General features: G+C 38.9%; 1 protein-coding gene across 1 annotated transcript in view; it reads left to right on the forward strand.

The window, feature by feature from the left end:
* LOC127788698 (26S proteasome regulatory subunit 6B homolog) overlaps window positions 1–22,852 on the forward strand; it is a 28,781-nt gene extending 5,929 nt beyond the window's left edge. Inside the window, exons 2-6 of the mRNA XM_052317281.1 lie at window positions 1,962–2,192; window positions 2,394–2,552; window positions 3,668–3,820; window positions 4,554–4,637; window positions 22,518–22,852. Coding sequence (XP_052173241.1) covers window positions 1,962–2,192; window positions 2,394–2,552; window positions 3,668–3,820; window positions 4,554–4,637; window positions 22,518–22,652 — 762 coding nt within the window. The 3' untranslated portion in view covers window positions 22,653–22,852. The remainder of the gene's footprint in view (window positions 1–1,961; window positions 2,193–2,393; window positions 2,553–3,667; window positions 3,821–4,553; window positions 4,638–22,517) is intronic.
* The last annotated feature ends 231 nt before the right edge of the window (window positions 22,853–23,083 follow it).

Here is a 23,083-nt window from a genome sequence, read left to right on the forward strand (position 1 = left end):
TCTAACCTACTTGAGGATAAGTAGAGTCTATAACCGGGGGGAGTTGTCATAGTCCATCGGCTAAGGGAAGGCATTCGGGTAATAACAGGGGAGTAGTTGAGAATAGGGCATTATTGTAATAAGAGAAGTAGAAGTCGTTACAATTCAAATGTAAAATCATTTTGAGGCGCCAAGGCGGCTATATAAGCCAAGCCTGCGGCCAAGTTGAGCGGCCAAGTTGAGTATGAATGAGAAAATACAGATTTCATTTTCCCTCCACACTTCTATTTCGATCTCTTTCCCTCTCAGCTCTCTCCCTCATTACTCAATTCTCTCGATTACACTTCAATTCCCCACAATTCTCTATTGAATTGCGAGAGGATTCCTTGTTAAAAACAGAGTGCTGACATAGTAATACCGTGGGATTAAATTAAAGTGAAATCTGCTAATGAATAATGCGGTGCCTATAACTGATAATGATCATGAAATAAAATTTTGGGCTACTAGTTACCATTTAGGCTACAGGTCCAAGCCATTTCTTTCAATCATAAAATTCAATTATGGGAGTTCAAAATCAGAAGCCATCCAACATTCAGTATGTGATCTTCTGATTTAGGTTTATGCCATTCCATTTCTCTCTCTTTCACCTCATTTGGACATTGTGCTAACCAGTTAGGATTCTAGTGTAGCTAATGCGGACAAACACTGGTACACTGGTTACCAGGCTGATAGTGTCATTTGGGTCGATCTATATTGTAATGTGGAAACACCATCTATATTGTAATGTGGAAACGCCTTCTGCACTCAATTTACAATAATTATGCTGGCATTACTATAGTGGAGGATTGTGTGCAACTGAATATATTAATGACTAAAAAGTTAAACTCAGTGCCCAAGGTGGAAACATTACAGGCTGTGGAGAAGGTTATACGTTACTTTTTATGAGATTGTTTGAGTGAATAGCTGTTTGTGGACTTAATGGATGACAGTTGTTGGCTGCATCAAGCATGTTTGATCCTACTGGATATTTACCATTTTATTTATCACAAAAAATAGACTTAATGGATGGACTACAATATGATCTAGGGTTTTTGTGAAGTGTCAATGAATACTTCTGTTAGATTTCCCTTTCTATTATATAATTGTGATTCTCAAACATTGCATGACAGTTAGTGCATATCAACAAAATAGTGCCACTGACTCTCTCTCTCTCTCTCTCTCTGAGGCAATGTGGATCATGATAATGTTTAAAGTTTTCTTCTTTAATTATATTCTTATACAGTTACTTGTACTAATTGATATTGGTAATTTTGTCCTACAGCTACTTTGTATGAAGGTGTTTTGTTTCTTTAAAATTTAGCGTGCTTCTGGACTTTAGATAGACCCTGCATGTTTTACCTAGTTCAGCAATGGTATTCTCTTATGAAAACATTTCTGCAAATCTGGAGGTTTTAATCATTACTGTTTTGATTCTTGAAGATACATGTTGTAGATTCAATTGTTTTGTTTATATTTGAAATTATGCACTGGTCTACCTGTTGTCATTTTGCAATAAGCCATTAACTACTATTTATCACCTTCCTTTGTTTATGAAACTATGTTGCGTTTGGATTTAATTAGTTAAAGCTACCATTCAACCATTCTATATCATCTGAACTCAGTGTATCAGAAGAGAGATATATGAGAGTTCTAAATTTAGTATCTACATTGATTTAATTGTTCAATACTGTTCTTTGGGCACTTATTGAATTATGATTGTTAAGTTTGGACACTTTTGATTTTCTGTTGGATGCTTAACGCTTCTTTTGAGCTACATGTGATGGACTGTGTGAGGTACACACATTTTTTTTTTTTCTAAGTCTGCTGAAATTATTGAATGATAGACTGTATTAGATATTGGCAGGTTGTTTTTCCTACGTGCTCAATCATGTTACATGGTTGTAATGTTTGGACCTCATCCCATTTCCCCCTCTCTGGTTCAGGACATTGGAGGATGTGATATTCAAAAACAGGAGATCCGTGAAGCTGTTGAATTACCTTTGACACACCATGAACTATACAAGCAGATTGGTATTGATCCACCACGGGGCGTGTTGCTGTATGGTCCACCTGGTACAGGTAAAACCATGCTTGCCAAGGCTGTTGCTAATCACACTACAGCAGCCTTCATAAGAGTGGTTGGTTCAGAGTTTGTTCAGAAGTACTTGGGTGAGGTATACTTTCTAAATCCTATTCTTGCTTCTGGTTGGCTTGGTTTGTTTATTTGACCGAATGCCTACAAACACTTTTTTTTAAGTTATGCCTTTGACTGTGTTTACTTGATATTGTCCTTAAAGATTGGTCCACATGCTTCTCATTTCCCAGAAACTAATAATTTGAATATTAACTTAGTACTGTTGTTGGCTAACATTCAGGGTCCTCGAATGGTCCGTGATGTTTTTCGTCTTGCCAAAGAGAATGCTCCTGCAATTATTTTTATTGATGAGGTAGATGCTATTGCAACTGCTAGATTTGATGCCCAAACTGGAGCTGACAGAGAAGTTCAACGAATCCTTATGGAGCTACTAAATCAGGTACTTTGGTGGAATATAGGTCTCAGTCAGAGTACATGATAGGATTATGTCAATAAAAGGATCTAAGAATTGTGTCAGGGGTAAATAAAAGAAAGAAACCAAAAAGAGAGATCGAAGGATTTTCTAATCATTTGTTAAATCATTGTTTGCTAGGTTTAAAGACTAATTAATAAGAAGTCATTCCATGCAATTTTTTTTTAATTTAATTGGAAACTAAAACTGTGAAGATGATTAATTTAGAATTGAGAAGAGTTCCATTCTAGTCCCACTTTTCTCTCTTTTTAGTGTCACATTCCTAGGGACAGAAGAGTCGTTGTATTTCTTTTATTATACTTGCTGTTTGTAATGCTTGTACTTAGCTGTTATAGCCATTGTGCTTAACCGGATTGTACATTCTGGATAGTGGTATTGCTAGGCTATATATATAGCCCACAGCTAGAGGATGGGGATTAGGATGTGAATGAAGTATCCTTTCCCTCACTTTCTCTTATCCTTCTCTTTCACTTTCTATTCTCTCTCTCTCTCTCTCTCTCTCTTGCTGTTTCTCTCCCTCCTAATTCTCTCTAGCTCTCAATCCTTCCCAATCGACCTCTTGTCAGATCTGAGGATCTGACATTTATCTGGACTAAATTATATAACAGGAGGCTGGTCTTCCAGTTGTTTCTTAACACTATGGCTCACCCAATCATTAACACATACAAATATGTTTATTAAATATTTTGATACATGACTCTGAATGCAGTTTAGATATTGTCTTTAATCTTGCCCAGGTGTTTGATTTATTCTTTAGCTGAGCAACTTGTTTTCCCACATTCATGATTGTTGGGTTGTTTGATGCATCCTTGTTCTATAACTTTAATCCATTCTTTTGGCTTCACCAAGTACTCGTAACCTGGAACTGGAGTCCTTTTTGTACAACACATGGTATGGGATACTCTCCCATCTTTTAATGGATGGCAATGACATTTGCACTAAACAATAAATGTAAGGATGGATGACAAAGGGTGGCGTAAAGGCTTGATATGTTGTTGTTTTAGACATTGCTAAGAGTTGGCTTATCTTTGTTGTTGGCTATTTGATGTTAATTATGCTTTGGTGGATTGAATGCCTAACAGATGGATGGGTTCGATCAAACAGTAAATGTGAAGGTTATAATGGCAACTAACCGTGCAGACACCTTGGATCCAGCACTTCTGCGCCCTGGAAGGCTTGATCGAAAGATTGAATTCCCATTGCCTGATAGACGACAAAAGAGGCTTGTGTTTCAGGTCAGCTGTCATTTGAAATTTGTCCATGTCCCGAATAAAATCCATTTGGTGCCATTTTTTTTCTTTGGCAACAAAGTTAGCTTGAAAATCAGTCAGAAAAAGAAAAAAGCTAGCTTAAAAGAAGTTCTGATAGACTACTTAGTTATTAGCTTATGTTGATTTTTTTTTCTTGTGTTTAGTGCGACTTTAAGAGGTGAAACCCTGCCTAATTTCATATTCAATTTGCATGGGATACATATATACTTCCCTGCAGGGGTATTGGGGTGGGTTGGGGTTGTTAGAATAACATTTACCCTGATAAAAAGGCCTTTTGGCCAAAGTACAAAATTTATAATAATACTATCTTTATGATTCAAACACCCTGGTATATATGTATGCAGATAATATAATTATAACCCAAAAAGAAGAATATAAGAGCATGCTATATATTATACAATTATGACAATGTTTTTATATTAAATTTGATAAATTTATAGTGTATAATTATGATATTATTTTAACTGCATCTTATGAAAACTGAGTGTTGTGGACCATTATACTTTGAAGTTAAAAAGCAGCTAAAAGAAGTTGGAGCCAAATGTGCCTTAAAGTTTCTTAAGTGTCTATTCAATGTGAAAGCTATGGAATGAACCCCGTTAAACTTTGAATGACCATGTGGTAATTATTTTGGTAACTGTGAAACTCTTTCCTCTCTTATTTAAATGAATATTAAATAGTAGTTGTTCTTTAATAGGTTTGCACTGCTAAGATGAACTTGGGTGATGAAGTTGACTTGGAGGATTATGTCTCTCGGCCTGATAAGATTAGCGCAGCTGAGGTTAGTAGATTGTTGCCCCTTTTATTTGCTATATTGGAAATATTTCTGGAAGTAGATATAGGAAAATAAGTTATCTTTCTGATTCATTGTTTTGTTGTCATGTTGAGTGAATAATGCAATGTGGATGAGCATTTATATGTACATAATATATGTGTATGTAGTATGTGTGTGTTAAATGCATTGTGTTGCGTTTGGCTGTTGCATGTCAGCGTGTGTAACAAATATATTAATTAATCTCAATGTAGCTGTTTAGTACTAGAAATATTGTGGAGCATGTTTCTTGGTATTGCTTACTGTCAAGAAATGAAAAAAGTGGCAATATATCAAGCCTATTCCCACTATTTGGGCATTGGCTACAAGATTCTAGCTTGCCAATTATTTTATCTATAATCTTATCTTCTATAAGGCTTTTATAACTTGTATCATACATAAGACCCAAGTTTTTCTTGCTCTTCCTTTACCATTTTTCCAAAACTTGTTCCATTTCATCCACTATCTTTGTAGGAGCCTCTATTGATCTTCTCACATGACCAAACTGAAGCAAGAGCTTCAAGGTAACAAAGAAGAAAGAAAAACAGAAGAAAGACTGAGAGGAAACACAAGAGAAAGAGAGAGAAGTCTTCCTGAAAAATAATGTCTTTCTCAATGACAGAAATAAAAATCAGCTGAGTATTTATATTCAGCTAATCCTTGTTAACAAACAACTTGCTAGTTGCAGCAAGTTGAGCAACTTGATTACAACAAACCAACTGAAACAATAGAGCTGACAAACTAACTGCAACAACAGAATTTTAAGAATCTAACAATATCCTAACTGTTAAAAAGGTTTGCCTAAGATTAGACTTAAGGCTTGGAGGATAGAAAGAATACGAGGAAGGAAACAAGTTAATGGCGGGTTTCTAGAAGAGCTAGGCATTATGTAACAGTAACTTCCACATAAGGCAACTATCGGTTAGTTAGTTTTTTTTTTTTTTAATTTCAGTTTCCTTGTATTTCCCGCCCCTTTGTTCTATAAATAGAGGGTCGGGGTGTTCCATTTCCTTCACGAGTTTCATTGTATCTTGAAGTGAGCGCTGTGTGAGAGAAAAGACTAGTTGTTTGTGCTTTGTAATCTCTGTTAGAACAGCTTGTGTATAGGGCTGTGAGTGCAGTGCGTGTATCATCTTTCTGATTTCAAGATAGTGGAAACCAAAGCCTCATCAGTCTGGACGTAGGGTATTCCTATTCAAAAGGATATCCAAACCAGGATAAATCCCGGTGTTCTGTGTGTGTTTGTGTTGTTTTCTTGTTCTTTCCTAATCTGTCCAATTTTGTGTGAGGATTGGTGTCTTTCTTGAGGGTTGAGCGCGAGTGTGTGAAGCGGAAATTGTGGCAACACTAACCGTAGCACACAAGTAGTATTCTAACAAGAAGTTACAACAATTGTAAAATAAACAGAAATTATTTCTCTTCTACATTCCCCCTCGAATAAGACTTCGTAGAGGAAGAAGTCTTGTGTTGTAACTTATTTGGAGTAGCAGCAAAACCATAAGATATAGGAAGATTAAGATTATGACATAAGAAAAGAAATTTGTCTCTAGGTAAATCCTTAGTGAAGATATCAACAACTTGATAAAGTGTAGGAATATATTTGATTTCAACTTCACCATTCTCAACTTTCTCATGAACAAAGTGAGCATCAATTTCAATATGTTTAGTATGAGAATGAAAAATAGGATTCTTAGCTATACTCTTTGTTGCTGTTATGATCCTAGGAGCAATAGAGAGGCAATATTGTAACAGGGTTATAATAGTTTGTTGATATTTTACAATTTGTTAGGAGCACATGGGTGTTGTTATGAATTCAGTTAGCAACCAATCATTGGTTGTGGTTTCGATTTGAGTTAAAGGCCGGTGAAATCAATTTCAGTGATTAAGCTCCAGATTGAGAAGGATTGAAGGTGACTTGGCTAGGCTGTTTCGACGGTGTTTCGGTGACTCCATGAATTGATTGAGTAGTGAATTCTAGGGACCGGTGAATTCAACGGAATCAGAAGTTCTAACAAGTGACCAAGGCAACTTCCAGAAACGATTTAGGTAGAGTCACCTGAATTCTGAAGCAACATGAAGAAGCGGAGGCTTGGAACTTGATTCGAGTATTGGGTGATCCTTGGAAATCGATTCTGACTCACGGAGGTTGAGCGTTGGCTGATATTTGAGGCCTGAAAGTGGAAGGCGAATCGAACCAGAAGGTTTTTGGCCATAGATTCCCCTGCAATCACAATCATAACAGTTGTTCCTTAGCGATGAGTTCGGAAATTCAATAGTTGTTTCGATCCAATTTTGAGGAAATCAAAGCCAGATTCCAAGTACAGCAAATTGGTCATTGGAAGCAAATTCAGACAGTGAATCTTGGCTACTGATAGTTGATCATTTCCGATCTGTTTCTAAAGGTATCAAAAGTTGCTCTCTCAGTCGCGACGGAACCAACAAACTTCAACTGTTGCAACTATGATTCAGGAAGGTGACCACAACAATTGTAGGAATTGATTGCGCGGTGATTCAAGAGATTTCGATTAGAAGTTCGACAACTCATAGCAACGAATCGGTGAAGAGAATTCCATAGCCGGTGATTCCAATCGAATTCTAGGTTGAGTAAGGGGAAACAAGAGGTTGATTTCAGCTTTGAAATCTAGTTAACTTTGTTTGAATTGGAAAGGCCAAGAAGAGCAGGTGCTCCTCGACTATTGAATTGAGGCGATTATAATTTAGAGCTGATTAGCTCACAAAAGGGTTTGGATTAAGTATGTACAAAACTCCTACTCTTGGTTCTTCGACTTGTCCTGTTCCTGAGATGTTGTCCATGGGGAGCAATGCACCCATGAAACAATTGGAGCCTTATTTGCTGCAAAAGAATGCTACCACAGAAATCGTGAGGAGTTTGGCCAAAATCATGAGACATGGGAAAAGAAATTAGATAATAAGTTCAATTAAATGTGTGAGGAAACAAGCTGTGTGATACATGAAACATGCGAGGAAATAAGTCATATGTTACGTGAGCAGTTGCAAGAGTTTGCAATGATGCTATCCAAGAGGTATCAGGTCAGCATTCTAGCTGAATTCTTCGATAACCCAAGAAGAGATGTTTTAGGTGATTATCTCGGAAGTTCTATCCAAGAGATGATTGATTTAGACAACCAATCATCAGGATTGAATGACTGTAATAGAGAGCTCTTGGAGAAGGACGTGGTTAAGGAAACATTATAGCCTCAGGGGTTCCTTAAAATGCAGTAGTCTAAGGAGAAGTCAAGATTATGGGAAAATGATTCATTGCTTACCTCTAAGTTTGAGCAGAAGAAATATTTTGATTTAGGTAGTATTAACAAGAAGGATAATTGTAATATCCAAGATGATATTGGCAGTGAAATGCGTTCTCCAAAGGGAAACTATAATGATTAGGTTGTTAGGGCAGCAAATCCAAAGAAACTATCTGATTTTGTTGAAAAGGAAGTTCATGTAGAGGAATATTTCGGCAAATAGAAAGAAAAGGTGTTGCTGAATTATTTGCATGGAATTAGGAAGTTCCAACTAAAAAATCAGTTAATATGAAGGAAGTTGGTGCTAGAGTCCTTCCTTAGGATTCTAATTTACAAGGACCTAAGGAACCAATTGAAGTGAACCTGTCAATGATAACGTAGGACTCTGGAGATGAAAGGAGGTTCGATAAGGAGATCTATGTAGACCACATTTTACAAGGGTAGGAAGCTAATGATTCGGTTGATAAGCAAGCTATAAATTAGATTGGAGATGAGAATTGCTATGAAGATGGCTTTCATGTGTTTGATATTCTGGTCAGGGATTTTGTTTCATCAGATACTTTGACTATAAATCATGTTTGGGATGAAGGTCGTGATGGAGGCCTTGTTTCAGCCATTGAGGAACTTGTGGAACTTTCTCATCCCTTCCTATGCATTCAGTTTGTTCAGACAGGAAGGGTAATTGTAGGAATGGACATGGGGACACCATTGGAGGAGAAAATTATGGAAGATAAATCTTGGGTGTATAGTAGCGAGCAGGAAACAACTCGGGAAGAAGAGTTTTCTGCTGTTTTATTTGTACAAATTCCAGTTGGTGAGCTGCAGTGTCAGAGCGGCCCTTGGTTGGCAAGGAAATTTGAGTCCCTTGCTATCATTGGAAATGGTATGATTGAAGATAAATCTTGGGTGTATAGTAGTGAGCAGAAAACAACTCGGGAAGAAGAGTTTTCTGCTGTTTTATTTGTACAAATTCCAGTTGGTGAGCTGTAGTGTCAGAGCGACCCTTGGTTGGCAAGGAAATTTGAGTCCCTTGCTATCATTGGAAATGGTATGATTGGAGATATATCCTCAGCTGAAATATCCTCAAATGTTGTGAAGGGGTGTGGATTTGGTAAGAAATTTCGGGGGACAGTTGGTAGTTGGAGGAAAGCTAAGGGAGATTGCTGAAGAAGTTAAAAGTTTTGCTGTGGGGAACAAAACTCTCGCTGCTTTGTTGGTTCTTACTCTAGCTGGCAAATTCGAGTTTTTGTCTACGGTATTGAAGGATGGATCGATGGCTAGGATTGGTGTCACAGTAGCTCCTAGTTATGATGCTCACAGACAGCCTTTGTCTGGCTATCCAAGGCGAGTCTACAATTCTCCATTGCTACATCTCTAGGAAATTGTAGATATTTTTGTAAGTGAGAATGGAAGTTGGTCTGTGTTGAATCCATTAATTGCCACTAAGGATGCATGTCTGCCATCCTTAATTTTCTAGATGGGGACGAAATATTAAAGAAAGTTAGGGTCACAGTTAGCCAATCCTCTAAACTTGCACCAGCCCACATTGAAGGAACTATGATGGGGAAAGTTGGTGAGGATAGTAGTCGACAGATTTCAACTGCTCACTTTCACCATCAGAAAGTGATTGATTTTGGTTGGGTTCCAGTCGAGGTGTGAACGAGAGCTATTGCAAATTTGTTATGCATATAGAGGTTTTTCAAAACTTCTCTGTCCAAGCTATGGAAGAAAAGGAAAAAGCATATTGGAAGTTGTGGAGGTTTGGCATTTCTTGGGGATAATAAGGCTGCGTTCTCTTTGTTGTTTTCAACCCGTTTTGAGTTTTTAGTTTTTTAAAACACTGAAAACGCGTTTACTTTACTATTTTCAAAATCGCATTTTTGAAAATAAGGCAGAATTTTGTAAAGGAAACCCAAAACAACTTGTGTTTTGGGTGTTTTCAGCCAAAACACACTAAAAACACCAAAGCGCGGGAAACACCCCCCCCCCCCTCCCCCCCCCAAAAAAAAAATCTCAACAAATCTCTCGTCTCTCTCTCTCTCCTTTCTTCTTTTCTTTCTCCTCTCGCCTTCCTTCTCAAGCTACCATCAACCGTGCCTGCCACTGACAACTCCTTTTTTCTCCTTCATCCTCTATCGTTAGCAGCCACATGAAGTTGATGATGATGCCTTCATGATGCCGATGGCCAAGCAACATCCACTGCCATGGCAAGGGCAAGAAACGACGGCCATGGTAGAGTAATAAAGACTGACGACCATAGCGATGTATAAGGCCATGGTTGGCGACGTGAAAGAGGCCTCTGATCGTCAGAAACCACCGACCACGGTGGCAACTGACAGTGGGTTTTTTAGTTTTGGCCAAAAATTAAAAATCAGATCTGAAAAAATCTAGTCGTTAAATTTGGCCCATTTTTGTGTGAACCCCCTTGCCTTGGTGTTTCTAATGGTAGGCTCTAATTGTGTGAATCTCCAGTTGGCGGTGGTTGCTAGTGACGGAAAAGATGCAGGCATTGGAGAGAATAGAAGAAGAAAAAGAAAAGAAGGAAAAAAAGAAAAAATTATTCTTAAATTTTGAAAATAAAATTATATATTTATTTAAAATTTTAAAAATGTAGTATATCTATATTATAATTAAAAATATAGGAAAACATATAGTATATTATTAAGTGTATTACATATATTATGTATAATAATATTTAATATAACATTATATAAAATGTTATATTAAAGAGAGTTAGTTTTATTATTTAATAATCAAATTCATTAAGTAAAATACAAACAACAACATATCCAGTCGTTATCCCACTCTGTGGGGTTGGCTACATGAATTCTAGACTTCTATGTGGGTTACATCCCAACAGATAGTTTGTCTAGAATTCATATTTGGATCCGACTAGGTTTTACGCTGGCTGTCGGCTACCTAACGCAACCCTCCTCCTTTATCCGGGCTTGGGACCAGCAATGGATAATATCCCCTGGTGGAGTAATGATGAAATAAAGTTTCAACACCATCTTCATATGGAGAAGTTTCATGAGATGGTGGTGAATGAAGATAATTGATATAGTTGTGTTCCATCACTTAGTTGACATGGTGAAACCAACAAGTACAATATGGAAACACACCATTCATTAAGTAAAATGTCATAAAATATTTTTTTTTTCAAAATTCTAAAGTAAACGTATTTTCTAATTTTCTGTTTTAAAAAACAGTTTTTCAGATTGATAAAAGGAACGCGCTTTCAAAAATTTCAAAATAGATACTCAAAACACAAAACTGAGAATTAATTCAAAACTCAAAACTGAAATACGAAGAGAACACTACCTAAATGTTTCAAACCGAGGGGAATTGTCATGACCTTAGGAGCAATAGAGAAGCAATATTGTAATAAGGTTACAATAGTTTGTTGATATTTTACAATTTGTTAGGAGCACATGGGTGCTGTTATGGATTTAGTTAGCAGGCATAGCGCAGCTATGCCTATGAAAGGGCTATTGTAAAAGGATGGGATGATTATGTGAAATGATATTGAAATCCCTTCTCTTCTAATTCTCTATATCCCTCTCTCAGTTTTCTCTGATTTCTCCCTCCCTTTCTACTAATTTCTCTTCCCCCCCTTTGTTTTGTTTGCAACTCTCTCTCATTTTCGTCTATTATCTCCCTCCTTTTGTCCCATTCTCCCTTAATCCAATTCTGTTATTGTTCTTAATTCCCTCTGATCCTTTCAAATTCCAATCCAAACCATAGGTTAAACCCTTGGTACATGACAATTGCCAGATTATCACTCCATATAATCGGAACTTTGGAACATGGATAGCCTAGTTCAGAAAACAAAGACTTAAGCCATAAAATTTTAGTGACACCCTGTCCAATAGCTTTATACTCAGCTTCTCCAACAAATCTAGCAACCACAAATTGCTTTCTTGAACTCCAAATTAATAGATTTTTATAAAAAAAAAACACACACAAACCACTGGTAGACTTCCTCGTAACCTTACAACCAGCATGATCTATATTCGCAAGACTGAAGAGATATATCATTAGGAGGAGGAGTGAACAATGAACCCAATCCAATTGTACCCTTTAGATATCGAAGTAACCTCTTGCAAACCAACCAATCTTTCTATTTTGACGAGGATAAAAACTAGTTTGTTCACCATAAAGGCAATATCAAGTCTGGTATATGTAAGATATTAAAGAGAACCAATAATAGTTCTATAGAGAGCAGGATTAGAAAATAACTCCCCATCATTTGTCAAGGAAACCCTTAAACTGGCTGGTGTAGAACATGGTTTATAGTCTTGCATAGTAGCCTTTTTCAACAAATCTATTGTATATTTGGACCGAGTAAGATAGATACCAATGCTGTCTCTATGGACTTCAAAACCCAGAAAATAATTCATTGATCCTAGAGTTTTGAGAGCAAAATGGGTGTCCAGATCTCGAACAAAGGATTGAAGAACTTTAGGATTAGAACCAGTGACAAAAATATCATCCACATAAACAAGGATGAACATAAAGAGCAGACTTCTTAACAAAGAGAGAAGCTTCAGAAATTGCTCGCACAAACTCCTAACCTTGTAATGTAGTTCTAAGTTTTGTATATCATGCCTGAGGAGCTTGCTTAAGACCATACATAAATTTCTTCAATCGACAAACATGAGAAGGAAAGTGAGGACTAACCAAGCCTTCAAGTTGAGACATGAACACTTTTAGTTAAATCACAATTAAGGCTGACATTATTCACATCAACTTGTTGAATATCCCAAAATGTGATAACCAAAGAAAACAAAAACTCGAATAGTAGGTGCCTTAACAATTGGATTGAAAGTTTCAACATAATCAATGCCAATTTGAAAAAATCCCTTAGCTACTACTAATTGAGCTTTGTCCTTGAGAACTGACCCGTCAAAATTATACTTAATACGAAACACCTGTTTATAGCCAATAAAATTCATATAAGAAGAAAAGGGAACAAGATCCCATGTATCATTATGCTGTAAGGCAGAAAATTCTTCTTACATAGCTTTAACCCACCGAGGAACCAAGAGAGCATCATGGATTAAAGTAGGCTCTAGAGTGCTCACTAAAGCATGGGGAGAAGAAGACAAAAGATGTTTGGATTTAGATTGTGTAATCATAGGAAGAATAGAAGGGGCAAGATTGGAAGTAGACGTAGGTAAAGGATTAAACATAGGTTATTTAGAAGAAGTAGACAACAAAGTAGGGTCAAAAGAAGAAGAAGAAGGTACAATAAACGAAGAAGATAATGAAGGAATAGAGGACTGTACTACCCGAGGGGAAGAAGAAGAAAAGAAATGAAGAAATAGAGTAGAAAGACTGTTAGAAGCGAAAATAGGAGCAAGAAGAAGAGGAAAACAAAGTAGGAAAAGGAAAATCATTAGAATTGAATTGATGCCGAGAAACATAAACCCAACCAGATGGATGTAAGCACTTATTGTAATACCCTGAGAGCCCGAGGTTAGGTCTAGTATAGATATTGAGAATAGTAAAGAAGGAAACATCATCAGTTGGATACTTTTTGGATTGAATCTGGATAAAAAATTCCCGGGTTAAGTGTGCTTGAGCTAGGGTAGCTCAAGGATGGGTGACCTCTGGGAAGTTTGCGTAGGCTCATTAGGGTAAGTTGATATGGTACTTCCTTTCGTTCGATGCGAGATGTTACAGGTGGTATCAGAGCTGACTTTTGGAGAAGGCGGTCCAATGAGGGTGGGGAGTGGCGTTGGGGCTCGAGGACCTGAACAAGGAGCAACTCCTGGCAAGTTTCTAGGATGACAATCCCCAAAGGAGAGAAGATCTGGGACCAGTTGTAAGGTCACATGACGAAGACGCCATGTGCTCAAGGGAGGGAGAATGTAATACCCTGAGAGCTCGATGTTAGGTCTAGTATAGATATTAAGGATAGTAAGGAAAAAACAACACCAACTGGATATCTTTTTGGTTGAATGTGGATTAAAAACTCCCGGGTTAAGCGTGCTTGAGTTAGGGTAGCTCAAGGATGTGTGACCCCTGGGAAGTTCACGTAGGCCAATCAAAGTATGTTGATATGGTACTTCCTATCACTCGATGCGAGATGTTACACTTATAACCAGCTTGAACATGATTATACCCAAGAAACACACATTTGGTTGAGTGAAAATCAAACTTGTGCTTATTATAGGGTTGAAAGTAAGGAAAACAAGCACATCCAAAGGGTTAAAGAAACAAATAATTGGGTTGCTTGTGATAGAACAATTCAAAAGAGTGAGAAAATTAGTGTTCTAAAAGGTGGTCTAGACGACTAGGCGTTAGCCGGCCCTTGGTCATCGTGAATACTTCCAAATCGGCACCCTTAGGCGCGAGGCCTGTTTAATCGGGCCCAATTAGCGCCTAGGCGGTGGGTCGCCACCTGGTTTAAGCGCCGCCTGGGTTGCCCAGACGTGCATGTATGCTAATATTGAGCTATTTGGTATTTCCCCTTTCCCTTTCTCTCTCTCATCGCGCGTTGCCTGGGTCGTCTCTCGTGGACTTGTCACTTTCTCTCTCTTGTTGTCGTCGTCGCCAATTGTCTCTTCGCCATTCTCTCCTTGTCGGTTCTCACTCTTCTTCCTCTATTACGTATAGCCGTCATCTGAGTTTGCAGTTCTTCTTCCTTTGGTACAAAAAGTTGCTACTTGTTGCAGCTACTGCAGCAAGCACTGCAGCAATAGCAAAAAGCAACCATGCACATACTTTGTTATTTTGCTCTTGTTCATCTTTCTTATATTTCTGTGTTGTATTTTGTTGTTGGCTTTGTTATTCTTGTTCTGTCTTTGTTTGATTCTATTGTTTGTAATGCCTATAAGTTGTGTTTCACAGAGTCTAAACCCTAAACTTAATGATCTATGTTAATGTTTCATAAAGTCGTTAGTTAGTTGTCTATTTTAATTCAATGTCTTACTCAATACTTAGGAAACAGAAAAAGAAGAAAAAAGGAAGTCATGCTTCTTGAACCTAGAACTAATCTAACAATTTGTTTTCTTAGCTTAATTTCATTATTTTATGTGTCTTTCCAACTTTGATTTATCTGAAAATAACATCAAATTACATTAAAAAGTTAAACCCCCCCCCCAACCCCTGCATTTTTCTTTGGCCCTGCTTAGGTGCTAGGCCCCAATCTGGTGCCCAACTAGCGCATTTTAGAACACTTGGCAAAATTAAAGGGAGAGGCTGGTGTCAAGCCTCGAGTACGAGGCTTGGGCAATTCTGGAAGAGTCAAGAAATTTGAGAAAGAGAAAGGGAGGGAGGATTTGAATTAAGAAGAGGGAGAGAGAAAAAGAGAGAGAAATTAGAGAGGGAAAGATCTAAATGTATTCATTGATAGATCCCATCCTCATATACACTGCCTTTTATAGGCTCACCCATCTGGTTGTTATTGCAACCAATTTCCTACAAGTGGCTTAGGCGGAACCGCCCATCACATGCATTCTGTTATTACATTCTGCTATTACCTCTTATAGCTAGCATCTATAGTTTATTACACTTAAGCCATTAGGCTTGTGACAGTCCCTGCCCCTTAAAATCTTTCTTATCCCCAAGGAAGGCTAGTAGTTGAGCAGCGCGTGGAAATTGATTCAACAGCTGGGGAAGGTATTCCCAAGTGGTATTTTCAGGGTGTCGGTTGGACCATTGAACCAACACTCGGATGAGAGGTACGGGGCCCTGATGGACTACCCTTCGGTCGATGATGGCTAGTGGTTCCACTTCGCCGTCAGCCTCTTCGGCTGCAGGAGGTGGTTCTGAGCTCACAGTAGCATTAGGCTCAATGAACTTCTTCAATAGGTAGACATGAAATACTGGGTGGCATTCCACGTGGGGAGGTAGCTGCAGTTTTTAGGCGACTTGACCCACTCGTTCCAAGATACGAAATGGTCAGAAGTACTTAGGATTGAGCTTGGTGGGGGTAATGTTGGAAAAGGAGGACTGTAGGAATCGTCGAACCTTTAAAAAGACCTGATCGCCTACTTCGAAGTTCCGATCACTTCGTTTGCGGTCTGCGACTTGCTTCATCCTGTTGTTAGCGATAGCCAACTCTTGTTTGAGTAGTGAAATCATCTCTTGTCGGTCTTGCAAATACTCAACTGCGTTAGTTCGCACCCTGTTGGTACCAGTCGTGGCAAGCATTGTAGGTGTCTGGTAACCGAATAGAGCCTCAAAGGGAGTCTTCTTGATAGTGCTGTGGTAAGTTGTGTTATACCACCACTGAGCTAAAGAGAGCCACTTACCCCATCTCTTAGGCCGCGCAAAACACATACATCGCAAGTAAGATTCCAAGCACTAATTGACTCTTTCGGTCTGCCCATCTGACTCAGGATGGTATGCTGATGACATGTGTAGACTCACCTCTAGGTTCTTGAACAATTCTTGCCAGAAGTGACTGGTAAATATTTTGTCTTGATCCGAGACGATGGATTTAGGTAGTCTATGCAATTTGGCCATTGTATCAATGAACACTCGGGCAATCTCCTGGGCTGTGAATGGGTGAGTGAGGCCAATGAAGTGAGCAAATTTGGTTAGCCTGTCGACCACAACTAGAATCGCGTTTCGACCTTTTGATTTGGGTAAGCCCTCGATGAAATCCATGGATATCTCCTCCCATGCTCTGTCCGGTATAGCCAGTGGGTGTAACAATCCTGGATAAGCCACTTGTTCATGCTTGCAGCGTTGGCATGTCATGCAAGCTGCCACAAACTCCATAACTTCTTTTTTGAGGCCAGGCCAAAAGAACATCTGTCGAACCCGGTAATAAGTAGCTCTAGCCCCCGAGTGTCCACCGAGTGGAGAGCTATGTAGTGCTTGTAAGATCTTGGCTTTTAGTTCCTTGTCATTGCCCATGACCAATCTGCCCTTAAACCTGATCAACCCATTAGACATAGAATATCCTTGCTCATTGGTGTGCCGAACGGCCAATTGAGTTTGTAGGGACTTAGTCCACTCAGACTTTTCATAGCTTTCAGTAACTTTTTTGACCCAATCAGGCACCATTGCGGTGATAGCTTTACATTCCCCTGTTTCTGATTTTCGTGACAGAGCATCTGCCACAATGTTCTCCTTTCCCCTCTTATACTGTATCACATAATTCAAGCCCAACAATTTGGATATTCCCTTCCTTTGCAGGTGTGTATGCAACTTCTGTTGTAGGAGGTGTTTTAAGCTGTCATGGTCGGTCCGTATTATGAAGGGAGCTCCTTCCAAATAATGTCTCCACTTGTCGATAGCTATGATCATGGCTAACAGTTTTTTTTCATACACACTTAGCCCTCGGTGTCGAGCAGCCAGTGCTTGGCTGATGTAAGCTAGGGGTTTCCCTTCTTGTGTCAGCACTGCTCCTATCCCGATGTCGCATGCATCGGTCTCCACCACAAAAGCCTTAGAGAAATCCGGCAAAGCCAGAACCAAGGCTTGTGTCATCACATTTTTAAGAGTGTTGAAAGCATTCTCAGCCTGGGAATTCCATCCGAAATTGTCCTCCTTGAATAATTCAGTCAATGGCTTACTGATCACTCCATAATTCTGTATAAATCTTCTATAATACCCTGTTAAGCCAAGAAATCCTCTCAGCTCCCTTGTAGTCGAAGGCTTATGCCATTCCAACATTGCTGCAACTTTACTAGGATCTGTACTGACTCCTTGGCCAGAAATGATATGCCCTAAATAATCCACCTCATTCTTTGCAAAGGAACACTTGGAGAGTTTAACAAACAATTGATTAAATTTCAGGATTTCAAATGTGGTTTGAAGGTGGGCTAGGTGTTGTTTGAGGTTGGGGCTGTAAACTAAAATGTCATCAAAGAATACTAGGATAAATTTCCGCAAGTATGGGGCAAATAGGTGGTTCATAAGGGCCTGACAAGTGGCTGGGGCATTGGTGAGTCCAAATGGCATCACCCGAAATTCATAGAGGCCTTGGTGTGTTCGGAAGGCTATTTTATGGATGTCGGCAAGGTTCATCCTGATTTGGTGATACCCTGCCCTCAGGTCTAGTTTAGTAAAGATGGTAGCCCCATTTAACTCATCTAATAGGTCTTCAATCAAGGGAATGGGGAATTTGTTTTTCACAGTAAGGTTGTTTAACTACCTATAGTCTATGCAAAAGCGCCGAGGCGAAAGGCTTTGGCTTGGTTGGATAATGGACGTTTGGAGCATACTTTTGACCTGTCTTTCAATTTCAGCCTTCTGGTAAGGGGGATAACGGTAGGCTCGGACGTTTACTGGCTCAGAATTGGGTTTCAAAGGTATAGTATGATTAAACAGGCGGTTTGGGGGTAGGGTGTGTGGTTCCACAAATAATTCCTGAAATTCCATAAGCAATGGATGTAATATAGTAGAGAAGGTTACCTTTGCAAAGAGGTCTGTGGTGAGAGGGCTCTCCTACTCATCTTTTTCCATCGTTTGAATGGAAAACAGCTGGGATATTTGCCCTTTTCCCTTCTTCAACAGCTTATGTAATTTTTTCCTTGTAATCATCTAGCATTCCCATGCCTTGAGGCGCCCTTTTAAAGTCAGCTTCCATCCCTTCAAATCCAGTGTGACTTCCAATTTATTGAAGTTGAAAGTCAGAGGACTGACTGTCCTCATCCAATCCACCCCAAGGACGATGTCACAGCCTCCTAGCTCCAGAATTCTTAGATCCGTAGAGAACTCTTCCCCTTGCATCAACCATTTAAACCCTACACTCTTATAATTGCTGTACATTTTACTGCCGTTAGCTACAGTTACAGATAAGGGAGAAGTATGCGCTAAGGCACAACCTAATTCAGTGACAGTTGCTTCATTGAGGAAGCTGTGGGTGCTGTCACTGTCAATCAGCACCATCATCCTTCTCTTGCCCACTCTCCCTTCAACCTTAATGATTTGCCCTGCATGTTCCCCTTTCAATGCATGAAATGAAATTTCCCTTCCTTCACCGACAGAATCACCTTGAGGAACCTCCTTCTCTGTTTCTTTGAGGTCTTCTTGCTCCTTCTCTAGTATTTGCTCCTCACCACCCTCCATGTTCAGTAGTTGCCTTCTACATTGGTGGCCAGGACTGTAAGGGTCTCCACATCTGAAACAAAGCCTCATCTGTCTCCTCTGTTCCATAGTGGGATTTTTGATCACCATGGCTTGCTGACTTCCTCTCGATGGACTTATACCCCCTGTCACTCCTATCTCCCTCGCATGACCACTAGGAGGTAAACTGATTAATGGTCCTGTTCGAGAGGAGGCCCTATTCCTTTTGTAGATGGCTTCTAACGTCAATTCTTGTAATCTGGCTTTTTCTGTTGCCTGCCTTAACCGTAATTGGCATCATCATCTTCACCATGGATCTCAACTCATCCTTAAGCTCACTAATAAAGCTGGACACAAAATATTGCTCAGTAAGTGTTGGTTGAGCGTTCCACATTAAGGCTCTTAACTCTTCGAATTTCTCCAAATACTCCGTTACAATCCCTTCTTGCCGAAGTTTATTGAATTCTTCTATCACATCTGCCATATTCTTCTCTCCAAATCGCTTACACAATTCTTCGGCAAATTCGATCCATCTCACCCCAATTCCTTGGTACCTAAACCATCCTTGAAATCAGGAATCAGCCGTATCATTAAGATAGGCTGTGGCCAATGTAATTTGCTGTGTTTCAACTACATTATAGTATTGGAAGAAACGTTCACACCGGCGGACCCACCACCTTGGCCTTGTCCCATCAAATAATGGTATCTCCAACCTTGGCATTGGCGTGTGAGTACCAAATTGTAATTTAAATTCCCTTACCTAAGGGTCTGTGTCAATTCCTTGCACTCCTTCCGACTTCGCTTCTCCTGGAGGCCTCGGAAGTATTCCAAATCCATTCGAGTTCGGTCCAGCTCCAGATCGCAGGGGATATTCCGTTGGCAAACTGAATTGCGGTAAGGATGATAGCATATTAAACATGCTATTGATCCTTTGACCAAACTGATCCATCGTTTCTCTATGCCTTTCCAGCTCGCGGTGCATATCCTCGTGAGAAGTCGCCAGTTCCTCTCGCATTCCTTCTTGCATTGCAGCCACATCTTCCCTACTTTGGGTGATAGCTTTGTGTGTCTGCGACATTCCGAACTCCAGCGCTTCCATTCTGGTTTCCAATTGTTTGAGTCTCGTTCCTTCCGCCATCGTCTGCTTTGCAATTCCTTCCACAAACACTGTCGAGGCCGCTAGCTCTGATACCAATTGTCAAGCCCCGAGTATGAGGCTTGGGCAATTCTGGAAGAGTCGGGAAATTTGAGAAAGAGAAAGGGAGGGAGGATTTGAATTAAGAAGAGGGAGAGAGAAAAAGAGAGAGAAATTAGAGAGGGAAAGATCTGAATGTATTCATTGATAGATCCCATCTTCACATACACTGCCTTTTACAGGCTCACCCATCTAGTTGTTATTGCAACCAATTTTCTACAAGTGGCTTAGGCGGAACCGCCCATCACATGCGTTATGTTATTACATTCTGCTATTACCTCTTATAGCTATGCATCTATAGTTTTTTACACTTAAGCCATTAGGCTTGTGATAGCTGGTAACATATTTATAGTGTAGAAAGTAGTTTGAAAGGCTTCTACCAAAAATTGTAAAGGCATATGAGCATGGGCTAATAAAATAAGACCCATCTCAACAATGTGCCTATGTTTCCTTTCAGCAATTCCATTCTGTTGGTGAGTACGTGGGTATGTTAGACGAGGTTGAATACCATGATCATGAAAATATGGAAAAAAGGCCTGGAATTCTCCACCAAGCCTTAAGCTTGGATTGATATTGCAATTCAACAAATTTATGGAAGGTTACAAAGGTGGATAAGGCATTAGATTTTTGTTTCAATGGATATAGCCATGTATATCTAGTAGAAACATCAACAAAAATGATATAATAACTATAACTTTCTGTACAGACAATAGGAGATGAACCCCGTACATCAGAATAAACTAATTCCAAGGGTTTCTTTGCTGTGATTTTAAAAGTAGAAAAAGGAAGTTGATACAATTTTTCAATCTTACATGAATCACAAAAAGAAAGAAAAGAACTAGGGTAAGTGTCGTGACAATGTGTAGAAACGAGAAACAACCAATATAGATAAAAGACAAGCAAACACAAGATTTACGTGGTTCGATCACAATGTGTGATGTACGTCCACGGAGAGAGGCAAACAATTTCACTATGAAAAAGACGAAGCAATACAATCGTTGATTTCTCTCAAACCCTGATTACACCCTTAATCCCCTCTCATTTCACACCCTAATTACACGAATGAGAGGGGATTAGGGCTGGTCCATACTGTGGGGGGCAAAGCCCCCCCCCCCCAACACCCCCCACGAGAGCAGTGGTGGGCTTCGGGCTTGGGCCTAACTTTGCTACCACCATAGTTCTCCTGAAAAATCCACATTTGGGTCTTGTCCCAAATTATCCGAGTCGAGTCAAATAACGAGCTTCATTCTAGAAATCAAGATATACTTTAACAACAAGAAATATGAATTTTATTCAATATTGACTGTAATAAAAGAAAGGAAGGATGTCCTAATTGTGCATGCCACTGGCCCACTGCTGACACAGTTTTATTTTAAGCTATGTTTTCATTTGAGGGCAATGCATGATAAGATAAGGACTGCCTTTTACACTGATTTGACAATGGAGTCAAAGAAGAAACATTTGTAGAAAGGACTTCAGGCTTGATGGAAGAAGACAACACAGGTACAACATGATCAAATGCTAGAGATAGCTGATAGAGATCATCTTTAAGAAGACCTCGGAGTAATACTGGCCTTGTATCCTTGTCCTTCATCAAACAAGAATTAGAATGAAATTCAGCAATCACATTGTTGTCTTTCGTAAGTTGTGAAACACTAATGAGATTTTTCTTTCATAGAGGAACATGAAGAACATTTGATAAAGAAACAATAGAAGTAGGGTTAGTTTGAGTATAAAGTTGACTAAGACCAACATTGGAAATAGATAGTTTCTTACCATTTCTGACTGCAACCTTGTCAACACCTTGATATGGAGAGTGGAGAGTGCAAAGAGAGATTATTGAGGCTGGAGGTTATGTGATTTTTTTTTTTTTTTCTTTTTCCTGTGAATAAAGAGGAGGTTATGTGATTTGTTACACCAGAGTCAATAAACCATGAAGGATCACCATACCCTAGGTAGGGACAAGATGCTGTTATTTCTTATTTTGTTCCTATTTGTTTCTTATGATTTTTATTTCTAAAGATTTCAGTTTTCATCATCCCAGTTCACTCCTGATTTTTATTTGCTTCTTATGATTTTATTTTGTTCCTTTAACGTTCTTTTTCTTGTAAATAAATAAAAAAAGATTTATAAGGATTTGAGTTTTCTTCACCTGATAATAAAGACAGATGATTAGAGCTATAGAATTGATATAGCTGACCACAGCTAATGAGATTAAATCTTGTGATTGTTGTATAAAAAATTGGGTTTATTTCTTTGGCATTTGGATCTCGTTGTTCCAATTTCGGTGTTGTTGTTGTTATTGTTGTATCGCTCGCTGTTTCTGCATGAATTTTCTTATTTTGTATGGAACATTTGCAGATAACAGCCATATGCCAAGAGGCAGGAATGCATGCGGTACGAAAAAACCGGTATGTTATACTCCCAAAGGATTTTGAGAAGGGTTATCGAACCAACGTGAAGAAGCCGGATACTGATTTTGAATTTTACAAGTGAGATCGATCATAGGGGGGAGGAGACGTATATGTAACTAACTAAAGAAGAGCGATGGCAATCTCTTCTTCTTGTGTCCAAATGATTTTCTTTTGTTCGTTTGTTTGTTAGTGTTATTTGATTGGATTTGGGATTGAGTTGTGGTTACTTTTTTTACACTACCACTAAAACATCTTTTTAAGGTTTGCATCCCCAAGTTACTATTTTTTGTGTTCCTGGTCATGTTTCTTTTCTTTGAAGAATATATATATATATATCTATATATCTATAAATTAGGATATATATTGCTAAAAGAAAATTTAACTAAAATAATATTTATATTTATATGATTCTAATTTTATTTAATTTTATTTTCTCGTAGAAAAAGGAAAATAATGTATGAAAGTAGTAGTTAGGCTTGATTTCTTGGTAGAACAGGTGGAATCACCATGAAT

This window comes from Diospyros lotus, chromosome 13 (genome assembly GCF_014633365.1).
Source record: "Diospyros lotus cultivar Yz01 chromosome 13, ASM1463336v1, whole genome shotgun sequence".
Taxonomy (NCBI): Eukaryota; Viridiplantae; Streptophyta; class Magnoliopsida; order Ericales; family Ebenaceae; genus Diospyros; species Diospyros lotus.